Genomic DNA, 23170 nt, shown 5'->3' with positions numbered 1-23170 from the left:
TAGGCAGATGAAAGTGTTTTTAGTAGCCGGGCACGGTGGCTCACGCCTGTAATCCCAGCACTTTGGGAGGCTGAGGCGGACGGATCACGAGGTCAGGAGATCAAGACCATCCTGGCTAACACGGTGAAACCCCGTCTCTACTAAAAATACAAAAAATCAGCCGGGCGTGGTGGCGGGCGCCTGTAGTCCCAGCTACTCGGGAGGCTGAGGCAGGAGAATGGCGTGAACCCAGGAGGCAGAGCTTGCAGTGAGCCGAGATTGTGCCACTGCACTCCAGCCTGGGCGACAGAGCAGGACTTCGTCTCAAAAAAAAAAAAAGTGTTTTTAGTTAGGATTATAGGATTGCTTTAATAAACAAAATAATATTTCCTCAGAAAATCTCTCTTATTCCAACAAATACTAACTCTAAAGACTGTTCTCTGTGTTTTTTAGTCGGCCGTATACTAACAAGGTAATTACTTTATGGTACCGTCCACCTGAACTGCTGCTGGGAGAAGAACGATACACACCAGCCATTGATGTATGGAGCTGTGGGTAAGATAACCTTATTTACTGGTTTATTTTACTTGAAACTTTTGGTAGTGAATTAAAATAGATCATTTGGTAATGACGGGTATTTTTTCCATTAGCTGTATCCTTGGCGAACTCTTCACTAAAAAACCTATATTTCAAGCAAATCAGGAACTTGCACAACTAGAATTAATAAGGTAAGCTGCTGATTATAATATTGGTGGGAGTTGGGAGAGTGTCAAACTCCTCAGGAAATTTAAACTCTGTCAAGCTTGTCTTTTCTCTTGTTAGTTCTCTGGAGGGCTTATGACTGCTAAATGGAGGACAAACTGAAATGTAGGCACTTTGATACTTGTTCCAGTGAAATTAAGGATATCACAGCCCCTTGGTGGGTGTGTGTGTATGGATACATGTGTGAGTGCATGTGTGCGTTTTTTTAAATCAAAGGACTTGAGGCCCAAAAGATAAGACTGTAAAGGAAGAGTAAATGTAGGAGAGAATGAATGGTAGATAATGTATTTTTAAATTATGACAGAAATGAAAAATTAATGTTTTGGGGTATTGTTAAAAAATACTCTATTATAAATACACATATGTTTTTATGTGTATTTACATGTGTCTATATGTGTGTATATACACTAAAATACATGCATAAACCCTCTAGCATAGGCCTTCATTATTTGGAGCCTATCATAGGACCTAGTTCATAAGCAATTACTCATACATTTTTGTCACTTTTCTTTTTATCTTTTATTTTATTTTATTGTTTTATGTTTTTGAGATGGAGTCTCTGTCACCTAGGCTGGAGTGCAGTGGCACAATCTCCACTCACTGCAACCTCTGCCTTCTGGGTTCAAGCAATTTTCCTGCCTCAGCCTCCCAAGTAGCTCAGATTACAGGCGCCCACCACCACACCCAGCTAATTTTTGTATTTTTAGTAGAGACGGGGTTTCACCATGTTGGCCAGGCTGGTCTTGAACTTCCGACCTCAGGTAATCCCCTCACCTTGTTCTCCCAAAGTGCTGGTATTACAGGCGTGAGCCACCTCATCCAGCCCATCTTATATTTTAAAATAATTTTAATTTTAAAAATGGGCTTTGTTCGGGCACAGTGTCTCACGCCTGTAATCCCAGCACTTTGGGAGGCCTAGGTGGGTGTGGATCACCTGAGGTTGGGAGTTCAAGACCAGCCTGACCAACATGGAGAAACCCCATCTCTGCTGAAAATACAAAATTAGCAGGGCGTGGTGGCCCATGCATGTAATCCCAACTACTTGGGAGGCTGAGGCAGGAGAATCGTTTAAACCCAGGAGGCGAAGGTTGCAGTGAGCCGAGATTGTGCCACAGCACTCTAGCCTGGGTAAGAAGAGCAAAATTGTCTTCAGTTTCATATGTAATAATGTAAACGTGCAACTTATAAAATTTCCATGACAGTTTCAAAATACATATGAAGTTTTTTAGAAAAGATATTGGTAGGGGGCACAGATTTACAGAATTTTACTTTCCCGACTGAACAAAATGAATATAAAGCAACAAATAGTAACCAGAGAAGGACCTTAGCATGCCCTGGACCTCAGCATCAGATCATAAACAGACAAATTGAATCAAACTAAAAATCTTACTATTGCCCTTTTTGATGGTTAGGCAAGGTTTTTACTGTAGGGTACAGCAGGGAAAGATTAGTTCCCTGGTTAGAGCCTGCTTCTTCTCTGGGGATAACTTGGCTATAATCAGAAGTACCCAAAACCAGAAACTAGTAGTGCTTCAACTCCAGAGCAGCGAGTTGCCTCACCTTTAAATGGAAGCATAGAACTAATTATGTCCAGACTTCACTGAGGGTATCCATGCACAGAACTTTTAATAAAATTAGGAGAAGGGAAAGGAAGGAGTTCACCTGAAACATAGAAAACTTTTATGTTACTTTTTTTTTTTTTTTTTTTGTGGAGATAGGATCTCACTTTGTTGCCTAGGCTGGAGTGCATTGGGGCAGTCATGGCTCACTGCAGCCTTGACCTCCTGCCTCAGCCTTCTAAGTAGCTGGGACCACAGGCATGCACCACCATGCTGGGTGATTTTTGTTTTGTTTTTTTTTTTTTTTAGAGACTGGATTTCTCTATGTTGCCCAGGCTGGTCTCCAACGCTTGGGCTCAAGCGATCATCCTGTCTCAGCCTCCCAAAATGTGTCTTACCTTTTTAATTGTGCGACAGACAAGTAAAAAGGGTTAAGAACAACTGATACTCTTGGAAAAAAGAAATATACCTTTCAATGCTAATCGAGCATTTACAAAAGTTAGTTATATATTAGTAGAGGAAGAAACTCCAAAATGTTGAAATACTATAGGCTAAATTCTCTAAAATAGAATAAAACTAGAAATTAATATAAAAATGGAAACAACAAAGTCTCTTAACTATCTGAAAAATTTACATATGCTAAAAAACCTTGGATTACAGAAAAATCAAACTTTAAGACAGGGGTGTCCAGTCTTTTGGTTTCCCTGGACCACATTGGAAGAAGAATAGTTGTCTTGGACCACTCATAAAATACAGTAACACTGATGATAGCTGATTGATAGACTAAAAACAAAAAAAAAAATGCAAAAAAAAAAAAATCTCATAATATTTTAAGAAAGCATGAATTTGTGTTGGGCTGCATTCAAAGCCATCCTGGGTTGCATGCAGCCCGTGGGCTACGGGTTGGACAAGCTTGCTTTAGAACATCTAGGTTCACAAAGAGTGATAAGTATAAAAATCCATGGGCTCACCCTGTGCTTAGGAGAAAATCACAACCTTAAATATACTACTAAATAAGAAAAGGAAAGCAAATTAATTAAGCATTCTACAGAAAAATTAGACAAAAGCAGCAAAATAAACCAAGGAAATAAAAATGAATTATAATACATAAAATGTAGAATTTATGAAGAAATCTGTGATCTGGTCTTGGGTTTATTCACACATATATACAATATAAATTAATCTAGTTTGACTTCATATGAAAAGAGAGTATAAAGAAATTGAATGACTGAGTGTGGTGGCTCATGCCTGTAATCCCCGCATTTTGGGAGGCCAAGGCAGGATCACTCGAGCCAGGATCACTCGAGCCAGGATCACTTGAGCCCAGGAGTTTTAGACCAGCTTGAGCAACACAGTTAGAACTTGTCTCTACAAATTAAAACAAATAAATAACAACAACAACAAATTAGCTAGTCATTGGGGTGTGAGCATGTGGTCTGTACTACTCGTGAAGCTGAGGCGAGAGGATTACTTGAGCCCGGAAAGTCGAGACTGCCGTGAGCTGATGGCACCACTGCATTCCAGCCTGGTTGACAGAATGAGACCCTATCTCCAAAACAAAAAACCAGCCCTAGTATTTTCTTTGATAAATTATTGCACATCTTTTAGAAACCAATACTTGTAATGTTCTTTAAACTGTTCCGGAACATAAGAATAGTGCAGTAGAAGCTTTCTTACTCAGTCTCCTCTTGAAGAGTCTTATTAGATTAATTGATGCTCTTCATTCCCTCTGTAAAGAAAAACTGACTTGATAAAATGGCAAGCTGAATGCTTATAGCTAGTAGGCTATCATTTTCTAGTAAGACTATGTATTTATCCCACCAGTTGAAGAGTATGCTGAACAGGAGGTGGTTGTTAGTTTCAATTTTTATGCTAACTTTTTATTATTATAATTACATAGTTTAATTAAGCATAGATACAGTGCTTTACAAAAACTTTAAGACATTGCTGTCTAATTAGGGGTGGACAAGTAATTGTGTAAGTTAGAAAAGTCATAAAAATCTAAGATGTGGCGTTAGATTGCTTTGAAAGTGTTTTTAATTTCTAGATTTATTTAAAGAAATCAAAACTAAAAATCTGTGATGATGTGTTATGCGTGTGATTTGTTCAAGAGAGCTAATACAGAATTCCATTCGGGGAATCCTCTGTTCAAAGAGAAAGCCTTGGCCTTTGTCAGAAGATGGGAAAACAAATGTACATTTATAAACTTTCAGTTAAAATAAAATGTTTAAATTATGTATCTGTGTATCTTTTTTTTTTAACGATTCCTTCTAACCTTTTTATAAATGAGTCATTCTAACCCCCCCCCTTTTTAAAAAAACTTAACCAGCCAACTCTCTTGGTCCTGATTGTATTGGAAACTAGGGCTTGTATTAAAGATAGTTAACATCTATTTAGTTTATATACAATATCAGCATTATTCTAAGAGTTTCACTTGAATTTTCTCAGTTAAGCTTCATAACAACTCTATGTCTCCTCTTTATAGTTGAGAAAACTGAACCTTAGAGAGGTGAAGAATTTGTCCAGGGTCATATAACTAGCAAGTGGCAAAACTGAGATTTAAACACTGCTAGGTGTTACCTTAGGATCTAAACTTTTAACCATTACTCCAAACTACAGGCTGGGTGCGGTGGCTCACGCCTGTAATCACAGAACTTTGGGAGGCCGGGACAGGTGGATCACTTGAGCCCAGGAGTTGAAGACGAGACTGGGCAATATGGCAAAACCCTGTCTATACTAAAAACAAAAATTAGCCGGGTGTTGTAGCACACACCTGTAATCCCAGGTCCTTGGGAGGCTGAGGCACGAGAATTGCTTGAACCTGGGAGGCAGAGGTTGCAGTGAGCCAAGATAGCACCACTCCACTCCAGCCTGGGTGACAGAGTGAGAATTGGTCTCAAAAAATAAATAAATAAACTAAATAGGAAATAAAACCACCTGGAATCTTTTGTTTTATAAAATCAATATGACTCACATATCAGTACTTGACAAAGACAGCATGAAAGTTTTTATAAGATATTAGGCTGGGCACGGTGGCTCACGCCTGTAATCCCAGCACTTTGGGAGGCCGAGGTGGGAGGGTCTCTTGAGGCCAGGAGCCCAAAATCAAGCCTGGCCAACATGGTGAACCCCCCTGCCCCGTATCTACTAAAAATATAAAAATTAGGCTGGGCGTGGTGGCTCATGCCTGTAATCCCAGCACTTTGGGAGGCCGAGGTGGGAGGGTCTCTTGAGGCCAGGAGCCCAAAATCAAGCCTGGCCAACATGGTGAACCCCCCTGCCCCGTATCTACTAAAAATATAAAAATTAGGCTGGGCGTGGTGGCTTATGCCTGTAATCCCAACACTTTGGGAGGCTGAGGTGGGTGGATCAAGAGTTCTTGAGGTCAAGAGTTCAAGACCAGCCTGGCCAGCATGGCAAAACCCTATCTCTACTAAAATTACAAAAACTAACTGGGCGTGGTGGTACGCGCCTGTAGTCCCAGCTCCTCAGGAGGCTGAAGCATGATAATTGCTTGAACCCAGAAGGCAGAGGTTGCAGTGAGCTGAGATTGCTCCACTGAGCTCCAGCCTGGGTGAAAGAGCGACTCTGTCTCAAAAAAAAAAAAAAAGGAAAAATTTTATGAGATATTAATCCAAGAATTCTAAGGGAGGTATTAACAAATAGTATCCAGCTTTTTATCAAAAAGTTAACTTGCAGAAAATGATGGGAGGTAAGATGATACAGAGGGTCAAGAAAGGTATCTCCCATAAAGTGACATTTGAGCAGAGATCCGAATGAAGAAATGGCAAAGTAATAAAGACTCTGAGGCATGAGTGTATTTGGGTTTTTTTAAGGAATATGTTTTCAGTGAACCATATGCGGGGGAAAGCTTGGTTTATCCATTTTATAGCATACTGTACAGTTACTAAAAAGGAAATAGTTGGTCAGGCACGGTAGCTCACGCCTGTAATCCCAACACTGTGGGAGGCCAAGGCGGGTGGATCACTTGAGGTCAAGTTCAGGACCAGCCTTGCCAACATGGTGAATCCCTGTCTCTACTAAAAATACAAAAAATTAGCTGGGCTCAGTGGTGTACGCCTATAATCCCAGCTACTTGGGAGACTGAGGCAGGAGCCAGAGGTTGCAGTGAGCTGAGATTGTGCCACTGCACTCCAGCCTGGGTGACAGAGTGAGACTATGTCTCAAAAAAGAAAAAAAAAAAAAAAGGAAATAGTTGATTTGGAGATAAAGAAATGGAAAAGCAGCATGAATAGTTACAGAAGGCTATATTGAGATTGATGTCATTTAGGTAACACGAAAGACTCAAATTGTTCATCTGAACATGGACTTTCAAGAAGAGTAGGGAGGAGAAATTTTTATTTTCTAGTTTATATATTTCAGCATGTTTTTGTTTTGTTAAGACATTTATAGTTTTATAAAGAGATTCTCTGGGCACAGTGGCTCACATCTGTAATCTCAACACTTCGGAAGGCCAAGGCAGGTGGATCACTAGAGCCCGGGAGTTTGAGACCAGCCTGGGCAACGTGACCAAACCCTGTCTCTACAAAAAATACAAAAATCAGCTGGGTGTGGTAGCACACACCTATAGCCCAAGCTATTGGGAGGCTGCGGTACAAGGATCACTTGAACCCAGGGAGGTCGAGGCTATAGTGAACTGTGATTTCACCACTGCCCTTTAATCTGGGCAACAGAGCAAGAGCTTGTCTCAAAAAACAGAAACAAAACAAAAAGTAAAAACATGCTTCAATTTTGATTTCGTAGCATTAATTTCTTTTTAAACACGAGGAAATGAAGTTTCTGATAAACAAATCTGAGTATAATGAGGCAACGGAGTATACTGAAAAGTGTGTGGCCTTTAGAATCTTACAGACTTGGGTTCTAATGCCAGCTCAGCTACTTCCTTCTCTTATGGTTTAGGGTAAATCTCATATGCTTGAAGTTTATTTCTTCAAAAGTAAAAGAGGACTAATAACATGCTTAGGGTTGTAAGAATTAAATGTAAATAAGTTTTCAGTACATATTTCTTCCCTCACCTTATTTGCAGTAATGCTAGGTTGTTTCTCTAATCTGTAGGCTCAGGAATGGTGAGACCTAGTGTCAGTATTGTACAAATACATGTAAAACTGATCAAGAGTGATAACACTAATCAGGATTTGCTTTAAATGGCTTTACACCATGGTGATTGAGTTATCTTATTTATAATTTGCTTTGTTCCAGAAAGTATTTCAGGCAGATTACAAATATTTTATAATAGTAGTAGCATAGATTAAAAAGTGATGGAGGGAGGCCGGGCACAGTGGCTCATACCTGTAATCCCAGCACTTTGGGCGGCCGAGGCGGACAGGTCACGAGGTCAGGAGACCGAGACTATCCTGGTTAACACGGTAAAACCCCATCTTTACCAAAATTAAAAAAAAAAAAAAAGACCGGGCATAGTGGTGGGTACCTGTAGTCCCAGCTACTCAGGAGGCTGAGGCAGGAGAATGGTGTGAACCCAGGAGGCGGAGCTTGCAGTGAGCCAAGATGGCACCAGTGCACTCCAGCCTGGGCGACAGAGCGAGACTCTGTCTCAAAAATAAATAAGTAAATAAAAAAACAATTAGCTGAGTGTGGTGGCACACACCTGTAATCCCAGGTACTTGGGAGGCTGAGGCGGGAGAACTGCTTGAACTTGGGAGGTGGAGGTTGCAGTGAGTGGAGATTGTGTCACTGCACCCCAGCCTGGGCGACATAATAAGACTCCATCTCTGCCGAGCCTAGTCTCAGTTTGCAAGTCAAAAAAAAAAAAAAAAAGTGATGGAGGGCAAGATGACTCACGCCAGTAATCCCAGCACTTTGGGAGGCTGAGGCTGGTGGTTTACTTGAAGTCAGGAGTTTGAGACCCGTCTGGCTAACATGGTGAAACCCCATCTCTACAAAAATGCAAAATTAGCGGGGCGTGGTAGCTAGCACCTGTAATCCCAGCTTCTAGGGAGGCTGAGGCAGGAGAATCGCTTGAACTTGGAAGGCGGAGGTTGCATTGAGCCAAGATCATGCCACTGCACTCCAGCCTGGGCAACAGAGTGAGACTCTGTCTCAAAAAACAAAACAAAAAGTGATGGAGGAAGAGAATGGAAAACAAACATTGGGACAAAATGGGATGAATGAAGGCAGAAATCTCTGTGTAACCATACATATACACATATATGTGTGTGTGTGTATATATATATATATATTTAATTTTTTTAAACATGAGGATCACATTAAGCCTTATAGCAGTGAGCTAAAGAGCCTTTATATCATACAATGTACATTGCTTATGAGATAAAAACAATTATAATCAGTGAAGAAATGGAAAGTAGATTAGAATTAAATGAATCTTTTCTCTGACTCTCTGCCACCTCATGCAGTACACACAAAGCCTCAGGCCTAGGTGGTTCACACAGGTGAAATTTTTTAAACTTTAAAGGAATAGATTTTGGTTGTACCAGATGATAGGTAAAGAAGGAAACTTCCCATATTGAAAAAAATGAAGCATGTATGCCTTCATAAACCAATACCATAAAATATTCTGTAGAGTTGTGCTTCTCAAACTTTTTGGTCTCAGAACTTCTTACGCTCAAATTATTAAAGATCCCAAGAGTTTTTGTATCTACTGAGATTTACCATATTAGAAATTAAAGATATTTATGAATTCATTTTAACACAATATTTTAACATGTTTTAAAGTCTATAAAGTCTATAGTTTCTAAAATAAAAGTTGTTGGAATGAGTGGCAGATCTATCTGGTTTAATAGACATTGACACTTGGATCCTCATATCTGTGATGTGCTGTTTTCAATAGCCTTTTTGGATAACGGTGCATGTTTTTAGAAACCACAAAAATTAGATGATTGGTAGTTTTTTACAGGTTGTAATGTGTAATCTGAAATCATATGAAGGAATATTTTATACTGTACTATATTGAAATCCATTGTTCTGTCTTGCACTTTGAATGGATCTTTTATCTGTGATGATTTTGTGACATTATGCATTGGTCATTTGAAAAATGCTGCTTCACTGAATTGAACAGATCTTCCACATGTAACATTTTATATTATATAATTTGTACCACCACTGATCTCATCAGAAAAGCTTTTCAGTACTGTGAAGCTGTTAAGCTGACGGTGGAGGATATGTTTTCTAATCTAATTTCTCTAGAAAGTTCAAATTGTATAATTGACAATAAATACTGTTGTTTTCCTTCAAGTGACAAGCTGACTTTGTTCCTATTTGAGAAAATGTCTGGAAAATACCCAAGTATGAATGACTGCAGTGTGTTAGTTGTCTTTGTCGGTAAAAATAGAGGTCCATGAAAAAAGCAGCTACCTCAGTTTGTAAGTCAAATCATTGCACAGGCACGTCTTCTCAAGATGACTATCATATTTTATTGTACAGTAGAAGCGCTTATGAGTATTTCTCATTTCATTGCAGAGAATATTAAAAAGATACATACTCAAGTGTCAGAATTAAATGCCATTAACAATTTGTACTGCTTCAACAAGTACATTCTTTTTTTGAGACAGAGTCTCGTTCTATCACCCAGGCTGGAGTGCAGTGGTGTAATCTCAGCTCACTGCAACTTCCGCCTCCCGGGTTCAAGCAATTCTTGTGCCTCAGCCTCCTGAGTAGCTGGAACTACAGGTGCACCACCACACCCGGCTAATTTTTGTATTTTTAGTAGAGACAGGGTTTTGCCTTGTTGGCCAGGTTGGTGTCGGACTTACGACTTCAGGTAATCTGCCGACCTTGGCCTCCCAAGTGCTGGAATTACAGGCATGAGCCACTGCGCCTTGCCTAACAAGTACGTTCTTATTTGAAACTGGCTTTTCTCCCCACCCTGAAATTTGCATGATAATGAAGAGTACATCCTGTTAATATAGTTTGTTGCCACTGAGTTGAATCATTTTAAGGTGCTGGTGGTTTTACCACTGTTTTTGAACCATTAGTGCAAATCAACACATGGAAAAAGTCAAATAATGGCTTAGTAATAACTTCGACCTGCCAGACCTTGAAGTGTCTAGGGGACACTCAGTGGTCCTTGGACCCCACTTGTGAAAACTGTTGCTGTGTGTCAGTCTTACGTACGAATACTGATGTACAACATCTAACTTAACAAATAGAAAATACAGCATTACACTGAAATAATGGTACTTTTATTAGGCTCGGATGGTTTTCTTCCTTTGAATATAATGATGAATATGTATTAGGAAATCTGGTGATATAATTCACATTAGTAGCCCTGGAGAAAATGCAGATGATGGTGGTTACAGAAGTTCTAAAAAATCAAAACTGATAAAACTAAAGCACTCTTAGAATGTAAAAGCCACAAAAATTAAAATCCATAGTAGAGAAGAATAAATGAATACTTCCTTAACAGGAAATATGTGTGAATTTGTATGTATATATGTGAGTACATTTCTGTTATGTGTTTTTCAAACCCAAAGGCGTAATTCCTCCCAGGGCTGACCAATGAATGTGCTCCCATTAAAATCAGAAAGTGAAGTTACCCAATGTTGTGTACTGGCATTATCATTTTAACATTGTTTAGGAATTGCCACATAATATAACATACCACAGTGATAAAGATACATTTGAAAAAATATAGATGATTCCAACATGGGTTATATGATTTATATACCTGGAATACCTCAAAGAAACACCTGCTAAAACTGGTAGGAACCCTGCAATCTCAGATGGCTTCCTATTATTAAGTTTTTGTTTGCAGCCAGGAATGATGACTCACACCTGTAATCCTAGCACTTTGGGAGGCTGAGATGGGAGGATTGCTGGAGTCCAGGAGGTCAAGGTTGCACTGAGCCTGGTTTGCACCCCTGCACTCCAGCCTGGGTGACAGAATGAGACTTTGTCTCAGAAAAAGTAAAGAAAAAAAAGAATGTAAAATTTCAAACCTTTCCTGTCATAAAGCTTTTCTTTCTTTTCTTTTTCTTTTCCTCTCCTTTCTCCTTTCTCCTTTTCCATCCTTCCTTCCTCCTTCCCTCCCTCCCTCCCTCCCTCCTTTCCTTCCTTTCAACAGAGCCTTGCTCTGTTGCCAGGCTGGAGTGCAATGGCGCAGTCTTGGCTCACTGCAACCTCCGCCTCCCAGGTTCAAGTGGTTCTCCTGCCTCAGCCTCCTGAGTAACTGGGACTACAGGTGCACGCCACCACACCCAGCTAATCTTTGTATTTTTGGTAGAGACAGGGTTTCACCATGTTGGCCAGGATGGCCTTGATATCTTGACCTTGTAATCTGCCCACCTCAGCCTCCCAAAGTGCTGGGATTACAGGCATGAGCCACTGTGCCCAATCTTTCTTTCTTTTTTTCTTTTTTAGACAAAGTTTTGCTCTCTGTCACCCAGGCTAAAGAAGTGCAGTGGCCTGATCTCAGCTGACTGCAACCTCCACCTTCCAGGTTCAAGTGATTCTCCTGCCTCAGCCTCCCAAGTAGCTGGGATTACAGTTGTGCGCCACCATGCCCAGCTAAGTTTTGTGTTTTTAGTAGAGATGGGGTTTCCCATCTTGCCAAGCCTAGTCTCAAACTCCTGGGCTCAAGCAATCCACCCGCTTCGGCCTTCCAAAGTGCTGTGATTAAAGGCGTGAGCCACCATGCCTGGCCAAGCTTTTCCAATTAATTGCTTAGAAAATATAATGGGCTTGGGCTGGGTGCGGTGGGTGGCTCACGTCTGTAATCCCAGCACTTTGGGAGGCTGAGGTGGGTGGATCACTAGGTCAGGAGATCGAGACCATCCTGACTAACATGGTGAAACCCCGTGTCTACTAAAAATACAAGAAAATTAGCTGGGTGTGGTGGTGGGCACCTGTAGTCCCAGGTACTTGGGAGGCTGAGGCAGGAGAATGGTGTGAACCCAGGAGGCGGAGCTCACAGTGAGCCGAGATGGTGCCACTGCACTCCAGCCTGGGCGACAGAGCGAGACTCCATCTCAAAAAAAAAAAGGAAAGAAAGAAAGAAAATACAATGGGCTAAAAACATGTTTAAGGCTGGGCTCAGTGGCTTATGCCTGTAATCCCAATACTTTGATAGACTGAGGCAGGAGGATCACTTGAGGCTAGGAGTTTGAGACCAGCCTGGGTCTCAAATTAGATGGATATAGTGGCATATGCCTGTAGTCTCAGCTATTTGGTAAGCTGAGGCAGGAGGATCATTCGAGACCAGGAGGTTGAGGCTGCAGGGAGCTATGATTGCGCCACTGAACTCCAGCCTGGGGTAGCAGCGGAACCCTGTGTCTATTTTTTTAAAAAAACTGTTTAAAAAACAAAAAGCCCATAAAGGAAACACACAAGATCTCACTGGAAATAAATAAATAAATAAATAAATAAATAAATAAATAAATAAATAAATGGAAAGAAATAGAAGCATTGAATTTTTCTAAAATAGAAATATTAAGCATTGTAAAGGCAGTAGTTGGTTCTAAATCTATAAATTCAGAGTGGTGGTTGAATCCCAGCAGGATTCTCTTCTGGATTGCTACAGTATTGATTATAGTTCATGTGTAATAAAATTTTGAGGAGAATAAGTGAAGAAGTGGATAGGAGATTTGTTCTATCAGACTTTCAAGAAATATTAATAGCACAATACGGTATTGACACCAGAGTAGATTGATCAAATCATGATAGATTCCCAAAGTAGACCTCAGATAATTGGAGATTTAGCATATACCTTAGTGTATGATGCATCTCAGTAGTAAATGGTCTTGGAGTAGCTGACTGGCCACCAGGCACAGATTTTGTAAATGAAGTTATCAGTTGCTGTCATGTCTACCTCTCTAGTTTCTAGGAACTTTCCTTGCATCGGTATGTATATTCCATCGTGTGTGCTGCTTTTGATTAGATAACTTTGGTACTGAGATATCTTTCAACATCACATATGCTAAAATAATTGAAATTCTTTAAGGGTAATGAAACTTATTTATTATAAGACTATTAATGGGCCAGATGCTAGCTCATTTAATTTTGTAGCTTCAAAATAAAATTAATCTTAAGTTTCCAAAAGAGGAGCAGATTCCTAAGCAATATAATTTGACCAGTGTCAGACAGGATTTAAATCTAAAGCTTGCTTCTGAAGTCTGTCTTCATTATACTTAGGCAAAGTACCTTCTTAGAACTGTATTGTGGACTGGGCGCAGTGGCCCATGCCTGTAATCCCAACACTTTAGGAGGCTGAGGTGGGAGGATCACTTGAAGTCAGGAGTTCAAGACCAGCCGGGGCAACATAGCAAAAACCTGTCTACAGACAGACAAACCCACCGCAGTATTATGTAGACCCCGGTTATGCTTCCAGCTAAGCCTCCCTGAGTCCTGTATTCTACCTACACTGATTTACATAGTGTTCCTCCCAAATGTCTATACTTTGCTATTTCCATGCCTTTGCCTGTGTTCTCTCTTCTGGTAACATAATTTATCTTATTCCCTTTCCCACCTGTCTATGGTTTTTGTTTTTTTTTTTTTTTTTTTTTTTTGGAGACAGAGTCTTGCTCTCTCGCCCAGGCTGGAGTGCAGTGGCACGATCTCGGCTCGCTGCAAGCTCTGCCTCCCGGGTTCACGCCATTCTCCTGCCTCAGCCTCCCAAGTAGCTGGGACTACAGGCGCCCACCACCACGCCTGGCTAATTTTTTGTATTTTTAGTAGAGACGGGGTTTCACCGTGTTAGCCAGGATGGTCTCGATCTCCTGACCTCGTGATCCACCCGACTTGGCCTCCTAAAGTGCTGGGATTACAGGTGTGAGCCACTGCGCCCGGCTCTATGGTTTATTTATCCTTGGAATTATAACCAAAATTCTTCACTCTTTCCCTAACTTGAGTAAGTTTTCTTATATTTCTGCATGTTGAAAGTATCTTTGCCTTCCTGTATTCCAGTATGCTTTATACCTCTATTATAGTGCACATCAGTCTGCCTGGGGTCGATTGTGTTTACATGGTTACTCAGAAAAGTATACAAAAATAAGAAATGGAAAAGAGACCTGTAAACAGCTAAAATAGAAAGCAGGATGAAACAAATGTCAAACCAGTAGCATGCAAGGAGTAATTCTGAGTAGCACTGGGGAATACAGAAGACTTTTGTTAATTAGATTACTTTTGATCTGAATCTTGAGAAGTGGAAAGAATTCAGCTATATAGAATTTAGGGAGAAGGAACATTAGCACAGACATGAAGGAGGGCCTGTGGGGAGAGATGCATTGGGAAATGAGACTAGGAAGGCAGATTGGGACCAGATCTAGAGAGCCCATGCTACAGGAGTTGGGCTTTCTTTCCAAGGGAGTAGGGTTGAGGAGGTTGTGAAAATTGGACTTTCAGACAAAAGAGAGTAGAACTGTACAAAGAATAAGTTCTTAGTATCTTTAAAGCTTGGGTTTATAAAAATGTTAAATATATTGAGACAAAAAAGTACATTTCAGTGATATGGCTTTAGACATGTGAAAGGTCTCCTATAAATATGTGTTTCTGAGTTATTCTAAAGCTCAGCTAAAAGAATGTCTGGCAACTTGAGCCATTACTTCTTTATATACATTTATACATGCATTTGTATTTACGTATGTTTGGAATATTTTTACTTTCAATCAGTGATACATTAACATTTTCTTTTTATATATGCAGATTAGCTGACAATTTTATATATAATAAACATTTATCCTTGAAATTTGGCATACAAAAAATAAGTAGATTTAATCAAATTTTCATCTACATATTACTAAATCAGTTAGTTTTTAAATGTTTAGTAGCTGGAGTTGCCTATTTGTTTATAGCGTTTTTTCTACAAATTACCATAACAAGGATTTACTAGTTAATACTAAAATAATGAGGGTTTTCAAGATACAGGTAAACGAGAGTAAAGCAGTTAAAATTTCTTTATGACTTAAGATCAGCAGCACTACTTAAATTGAAGAACTTTAATGTTTCAGGAGTATTATGTTTAGTGTCCTTCCATTGATGGCAGTTAGCAGTAGTCTACACTACAGTTACCTTCTTGAGGTCATATAGGAATCTGTTTCTGCTATTATTGTAGACTGCCTTATATTCATGGGAAGGAGGAGTGACAGGTACCAAAAAACCATAGAGGGACATATATTAAACTCTAGTTCCTTAATTTATTGGCATACATTTTTTATGTTGGTTTTAAGGTATAAGTCACATATTTTGAGTATCATGTTTTAAGATTTCATTTTGCAAATATGAAAGTCCTCTAAGAATTGGAATGCTTGGATTGTTAAAAGTATCTACTGAAAATAAATTAATTTCTTAAATAATTAAATTGGGATGACTAAAATATTTAACGAGGGCCGGGTGTGGTGGCTTATGCCTATAATCCCAGCACTTTGGGAGGCCTAGGCAGGTGGATCACTTGAGGCCAGGAGTTCGAGACCAGCCTGGCCAACATGGGGAAATCCCGTCTCTACTAAAAATACAAAAACTAGCTGGGCCGTGCTGGTGCATGCCTATAATCCCAGCTACTCAGGAGGCTGAGGCAGGAGAATCACTTGAACCCAGGAGGTAGAGATTGCAGTGAGCTGAGATTGTGCCACTGCACTCCAGCCTGGGTGACAGAGTGAGACTCTGTCTCAAAAAAAAAAATAAATAAATAAAATAACAAAATTTTTTATAGACCAAGGCTTTAATTTTTGTGTATTTAAAAATGAGTTGATGTTATGTATAACAGTTGTATGTATTCTTTATTAGTTTATAGTGATATACTTTCTTTTGTGTGTTGCTTAGCCGAATATGTGGGAGTCCATGTCCTGCAGTGTGGCCTGATGTAATCAAACTACCATATTTCAACACCATGAAACCAAAGAAGCAATATCGTCGAAAGTTAAGAGAAGAATTTGTTTTGTAAGAAGGGGATGTATAAACATCCTTATTGCATGAATGTTTTACTTTTAATTCTAGTGAATTATAAATGTTAGTCTATTCTCTAGTGATCTGAGGTAAACCTATAATTCTTCTAGGGCATTTAATTTTGAGTTCTGTTTGCCACATGCAGATTACCATTTTACCATTATTATGCAATCAGTGATTTGAGGTTGTGTGTTTGATATGGTACTTACACAAAATAACTTGACTAAGATCATTTAAATGTTACTGGAACAGCTTTCAAGTTACTTGAGCTCAGGTTTTCATTTTGCTTTAGAAAAAACTATACTGTTCAGTTCTTAATTTGTGTAATAACAGCAAATTGCCCATGGAGTAACAATATATACTATTGTTTAGAAAGTGATTGCAAAAATTATGTAAAAATAATGAAATATTTATTCTAAGGAAAATTCTGGATTTATTAAAGTATTATGCACATATTTAAAAATGTTAGTATTTAAAATTATTTTTACATTATCTTAGTTTTAGTTTTACAATTTAATAAAAAATAATTTAAGCTCCTAAAGAAACATAAGCTTGTATCTAAAGAACACATCTGACTTTTGTAATCCTCTCATGCTAGTATTCCTGCAGCTGCGCTAGACTTATTTGATTACATGCTCGCCTTGGATCCTAGTAAGCGCTGCACTGCTGAACAGGCTCTTCAGTGCGAGTTCCTCCGAGATGTGGAACCCTCAAAAATGCCTCCACCAGAGTAAGTGACTTTTTTTATATCAGCTTCCACATACACAGTTTTAATAACATTTATGTGTAATGATAAGATAGTTCATGCCTGGTTATAAGAAAAGAAATATAATAAAGAAAAGATAAAACAGCAGTAATACACATAATTTGCACATCTAGGATATAGATGCTTGCTTAATGTTTAGAACTAGCAAAAACAGCTGCCTTCTAGCTAATTTTAGGCTTGATTGACCTCAAGATTTAATAACATATTTCAACTTTAAGAAAATATTACTGCTGCTGGGCGCAGTGGCTCACGCCTGTAATCCCAGTACTTTGGGAGGCCAAGGCGGGCGGATCACGAGCTCAGGAGTTTGAGACCAGCCTGGCCAACATGGCAAAACCCCGTCTCTGCTAAAAATACAAAAATTAGCCAGGCGTGGTGGCAGTTGCCTGTAATCCCAGCTTACTTGGGAAGCTGAGGCAGGAGAATCGCTTGAACCCGGGAGGCGGAGGTTGCAGTGAGCCGAGATCGTGCCATTGTACTCCAGCCTGGGTGACAAGAGCAAGACTCCATCTCAAAAAAAAAAAAAAGAAAATATTACTGCTGTTGCTATTCTAATACTACATCTACTAAATACTTAACACTGCTACTGGTGCTGCTATAGCTATAATTTTGAGTGCCATGCTAAGCATTTTTCATTTTTTACATTAATCTTTATAACCTTATGAAGTAGGTGTTAGTATTATTATCATCACTACTTTATAGAGGAGGAAGCAGGCTCAGAGAGGTTAAGAAACTTGCCCAAGAATACAAATCTAGTAAAGGGTACAGCCAGCTCTCAAATTCACGTAAGTCCAGTAAGTAAGAGAGGTTCTAAAAATACTTTATAGCATACTGTACAATATAAAATTCTTATCATTGAATGAAAGAATATTAGTATCAGAAGCCTGTATGGAAGGAATTACTGTCTGATGGGGGAAATATACAGAGTTTGGGAGTCAAAATAGCTGGCTTCTTTTGAACCTTTACCTTCACATGGCTCCTGTTATTTCTCTAGGATTGATTTGGGGATGGATGGGGGAAGGAAAAACAGTTCATTTGCATTCCTTGACAGGATCTAGAAACCTTGTAGGTATTTTCTTAGTAATTTTTTTTTTCGTCTTGAGACAGTCTTACTCTGTCACCCAGGCTGGGGTGCAGTGGCACGATCTCAGCTCACTGCAATCTCTGCCTCTCAGGTTCAAGTGATTCTCCTGCCTCAGCCTCCCAAGTAGCTGGGATTACAGGCATGCACCACCACATCTGGCTAATTTTTGTATTTTTAGTAGAGACGGCGTTTCACCGTGTTGGCCAGGCTGTTTTCGAACTCCTGACCTCAGGTGATCCTCCCACTTTGGCCTCCTGAAGTGCTAGGATTACAGATGTGAGCCACCACGCCCAGCCTTTCTTAATAATTTTTAAAATGATACGGAGCATCATTAAAAGCAAGTCTGTTATCTATAATAATAAAATGGTTCCATGTAATAAATATAGCATATTTTAAATGAACAGACATGGGCTCTGGAGTTCAAATCCTGGTTCTTCTACTTATCAGTTAGATAGTGCTTGTTATATTTCTATGAGGCTGTCATATTCAGCTTCATTAAGCTTTTATTGAGCTGTATATGGTTGGCCTTTATGGGATGATTTGAGAGCCAAAAAGGATCTATTATTTGACATCATGAGGGACCTGAATTTTTCACTGTTGAATTAATTGTTTCATGTTTGCTTTTTCCTTAGTGTGTATCAGTAATCTTAAAACTTGGGCTCAGTATCCCTTCAAATAACATTTTTTAAACTTCTGATTTGGAAAAATTTCAACTCTACAGAAAAATAGGAAGAATAGTACAATGAGTATTCATGTATATCCTCTATCTAGATTCAACAGTTATTAATAGTTGGACACATTTGCTTTATCACTCTCTGCTTTTTTCCTGAACTAGTTGGATATCATGTTGTGGAGGTGACACTTATAAATATGTAATCATATCTGTAAGAACTAGGACTTTATTCTACATGCATACCATATAAAGCATATGAAATTTAACATGAGAATATTTAATGGTCAATCCATATTCAGATTTCCCCAGTTGACACAATAATTTCCTTTATAAGCTTTCTTTTTTTCCGGATAAATAATTTTTCAAAGTTCGGCATTCTATTTATTTGTTATGTCCTTTTCATCTGTAATCACTCCCTAGGGAAGAGATCTTATGACATTTAACATTTTTTTAAGATTCCAAGTTAGCTGTTTGGTAAAATATTTCACAATTTGGATTTGATTGCTTTCTTTTTATCAGAATTAGATTAAGAGTTTGGGGGGCAAGAATATAATGTTGATGGTGATCCTGCTCTGTCATAATTATGTTCAACAGAACGTAATATTACTTAGTAACATAGTAAATGCTGACATTTTTAAGTAGAGCAGTTACATCACTCTTGTAAATGTATCAAGTGGAAAGCAACTATCATAGCATTTTGATATCTACCACCGATAGTCATTTAGAAAATGTTGAGCAGTTGTACATCGTCCCATTTTCATCTTGAACTTATGTTACTCCCATAGGCTTTTATTCTAACGTAAAATATTTATGCTGGAAAGTATTTTATTGATTACTGTATTATATATTTTAAAAAACAAATATATGTATATAAATGGAAATTAAATTTCACATTTCCTGTGACTAAAAGCTCTCTTTCTTCTTGATTAAATTATTATTGCAAATATCAGTAGTGAATATTTCCTTATTTATTTATTTATTTATTTATTGACGGAGTTTTGCTCTTGTTGGCTCAGCCTCTCAAGTACCTGGGATTAGAGGCATGTGTTACCACGCCCAGCTAATTTTGTATTTTTAGTAGAAACAGAGTTTCTCCATGTTAGTCAGGCTGGTCTTGAACTCCCAACCTCAGGTGATCCGCCTGCCTTGGCCTTGCAAAGTGCTGGGATTACAGGTGTGAGCCACCGTGCCTGGCCCGAATATTTCCTTTTTAAATAAAGAAGAAATTCGTAAATTTTGTTGGAAGTACAACCTAATGAAAGAGATAGGGCTGAGATTTTTTTCCCAAGTAGTTTGCGTATCTGTGTTAATATTGCTTATTTTAGAATGAGACATATTTCCATATGAATTCCAATTTTATTTTTTATTTTTATAAGCACGCTTGTAAATTAGCATTTGAGAATGTAAGGAGTTTTGTCATAGTTATATCACTGAGTTCTTGGAACTCGTTCAACATTATGTGTGAAAAGTCTTTCATCAAAAATGATTTTAGACTGGGCACGGTGGCTCACGCCTGTAATCCCAGCACTTTGGGAGGCCGAGGCGGGTGGATCACAAGGTCAGGAGTGCAAGACCAGCCTGGCCAACATAGTGAAACCCTGTCTCTACTAAAAATACAAAAAAAAAGCTGGGTGTGGTGACAGGTGCTTGTAATCCCAGCTACTCAGGAGGCTGAGGCAGAGAATTGCTTGAACCTGGGAAGCAGAGGTTGCAGTGAGCTGAGATGGCGCCACTGCACTCCAATCTGAGCGACAGAATGAGACTCCATCTCCAAAAAAAAGAGAAAGATTTAAAGGACGGGCACAATGGCTCATGCCTATAATCTCAGCACTTTAGGAGGCCTAGGCGGGAGGATCACTTGATGCCAGGAGTTTGAGATCAACCTGGCCAACATGGCGAAGCCCTGGCTCTACTAAAAATACAAAAATTAGCTGGGCATGGTGGCATGTGCCTGTAATCCCAGCTACTCAGAAGGCTGAGGCAGGAGAGTTACTTGAGCCTGGGAGGCGGAGATTGCAGTGAGTCACGATCTTGCCACTGCACTCCAACCTGGGTGACAGAGCAAGACTCTGTCTCAAAAACAAAAAAAAAAAGAAAAGGAAAGAAAATGATTTTAGGCCAGGTGCAGTGGCTCACGCCTGTAATCCCAACACTTTGAGAGGCCAAGGTTGGTGGATCCCTTGAGCCCATGAGTTTGAGACCAGCCTGGACAACATGGTGAAATCCCATCTCTACTAAAAATACAAAAAAATCAGCCAGGCATGGTGGCACATGCCTGTAATCCCAGCTACTCCAGAGGCTGAGGCATGAGAATTGCTTGAGTTTGGGAAGCGAGGCTGCAGTGAGCGGAGATCGCGCCACTGTGCTCTAGCTTGGGCAAAAGAACGAGACTCTGTCTCAAAAAAAAAAAAAAAAAAAAAAGATTCTAATGACCTTCTTGTTGTTAAGATTCTTTCAAACTTCAGTTTTTCGGATAGTAAAGAGTTGGAGGCTAGGCATGGTGACTAATGCCTGTAATCCCAGCACTTTGGGAGGCCAAGGCAGGAGGATTGCTTGAAGCCAGGAGTTTGAGACCTACCTGGGCAACATAAGGAGACCCTGTTTTTACAAAAAAAAAAAAAAAAAAAAAAAAAAGATGAAGGATTAGAGATCACATGATCTAAAGAAGGATTTCTTATCTAGTAATTATTTGCCTTTTCAGTTGTCTTACCAATACTTATGAAATGACATTTTCTAGTACTTGTTACTTTTTCTTTTCATAGCACATTTAATCCAGTATACCTAGAAAAGTTTAGGAAATCAGCATGTATTATCAGTGCTACTTTGCCAATCCATTTTTTAAATTGTTTCTTAATTATGTTTTTTAAGTATTTTGCCAGAACCTTGGAACTATAGGTTTATCCGACTCAATTTATGGGAAATGCCGACTTTATAACCTAATCATAAACTGTGTCCTTATTGTAGAGCAAATTACCCAAATCAGACTTAATTTTATCAGAACACACCTGACTGCATTTTTTCATTAAAAACAAACATGTTAAAACACATTCGAGGAACATTCTGTAAGCTATCTGTAACACATTATGGAATGAATCCTGCTAGATACATTACTAAAGCAGTCAGGTAAAGATTATCAGATTGATCCAATATTTAAATAAAAACATTTTATAAACAATATAATGTCTCTCACTATTTTGCAATATGATGTAATAAGTAGTTAAAATTATAAATTATTTATGAGGTAAGGACTATGAAGAAATACATGGTATTCCTTTAGAAAGTTGGAAGATGTATCAAACTCTTTTGATCAATTTTTAGGAATAATCAAATGAGAGAGTGGGGTATTTACAAATCGGAAATAGGCCGGACACGGTGGAGGTGGCTCATGCTTGTAATTCCAGCACTTTGGGAGGCCGAGGCAGACGGATCACCTGAGGTCAGGAGTTCAAGACCAGCCTGGCCAACATGGTGAAACCCCGTCTCTAGTAAAAATACAAAAATTAGGCCAGGCACAGTGGCTCACACGTGTAATCCCAGCACTATGGGAGGCCGAGGCGGGCAGATCACAAGGTCAAGAGATCGAGACCATCCTGGCCAACATGGTGAAACCCCATCTCTACTAAAAATACAAAAAAATTAGCTGGGTGTGGTGGCGTGGGCCTGTAGTCCCAGCTGCTCGGGAGGCTGAGGCAGGAGAATTGCTTGAACCCAGGAGGTGGAGGTTGTAGTGAGCTGAGATTGCATCACTGCACTCTAGCCTGGTGACAGACTGAGACTCTGTCTCAAAAAACACATACACACACAAAAAACCACAAAAATTAGCCAGGTGTGGTGGTACATGCCTGTGTTCACAGTTACCTAGACTGAGGCATGAGAATTGTGGGCTGAGGCGGAGGTTGCAGTGAGCCAAGATCGAGTCGCTGCACTCCAGCTTGGGCAACAGAATGAGATCATGTGTCAGAAAAAAAAGGCCAGGTGTGGTGGCTCACGCCTGTAATCCCAGCACTTTGGGAGGCCAAGGCAGGATGATCACCTGAGGTTAGGAGTTTGAAACTAGCCTGGCCAACATGGTGAAACCCCATCTCTACTAAAAATACAAAATTAGTTGGGTATGGTGGCACATGCCTGTAATCCCAGCTACTTGAGAGGCTGACGTACAAGAATTGCTTGAACCTGGGAGGCGGAGGTTGCAATGAGCTGAGATCATGCCGTTGCACTCCACCCTGGGTGACAAGAGTGAAACTCTGTCTCAAAAATAAACAAAAAGTCAGAAATAAGTCCATTAATTGTATTAGATGCCCTGTCAAACATAAAGTATATATAGCTAGAAAGTGAATTAGACTAGCAGCCAGCCTGTAAGCTTTCTTTAACAGCAAGTAAAAAGCATTAAGCCATTTATAAGACAAAATATCAATTGCCATTAGGATATTTCATGATATGATTTGATGGAAATAGTTGTAAACTACTAATTGAAT

The 23170-nt window shown here is 39.4% G+C and overlaps 1 protein-coding gene across 2 annotated transcripts in view; it reads left to right on the top strand.

The window, feature by feature from the left end:
* CDK13 (cyclin dependent kinase 13) overlaps positions 1–23170 on the top strand; it is a 140190-nt gene that overhangs the window by 104926 nt on the left and 12094 nt on the right. For both annotated transcript variants that reach the window (XM_025379740.1, XM_025379739.1), the window contains exons 8-11: positions 433–534; positions 630–707; positions 16050–16166; positions 16771–16902. In XM_025379740.1, coding sequence (XP_025235525.1) covers positions 433–534; positions 630–707; positions 16050–16166; positions 16771–16902 — 429 coding nt within the window. The remainder of the gene's footprint in view (positions 1–432; positions 535–629; positions 708–16049; positions 16167–16770; positions 16903–23170) is intronic.

Source organism: Theropithecus gelada, chromosome 3 (genome assembly GCF_003255815.1).
Source record: "Theropithecus gelada isolate Dixy chromosome 3, Tgel_1.0, whole genome shotgun sequence".
Lineage (NCBI taxonomy): Eukaryota > Metazoa > Chordata > Mammalia > Primates > Cercopithecidae > Theropithecus > Theropithecus gelada.
The sequence above is the reverse complement of the archived record's forward strand: the minus strand, read 5'-3'. Positions and strand labels throughout refer to the sequence as shown.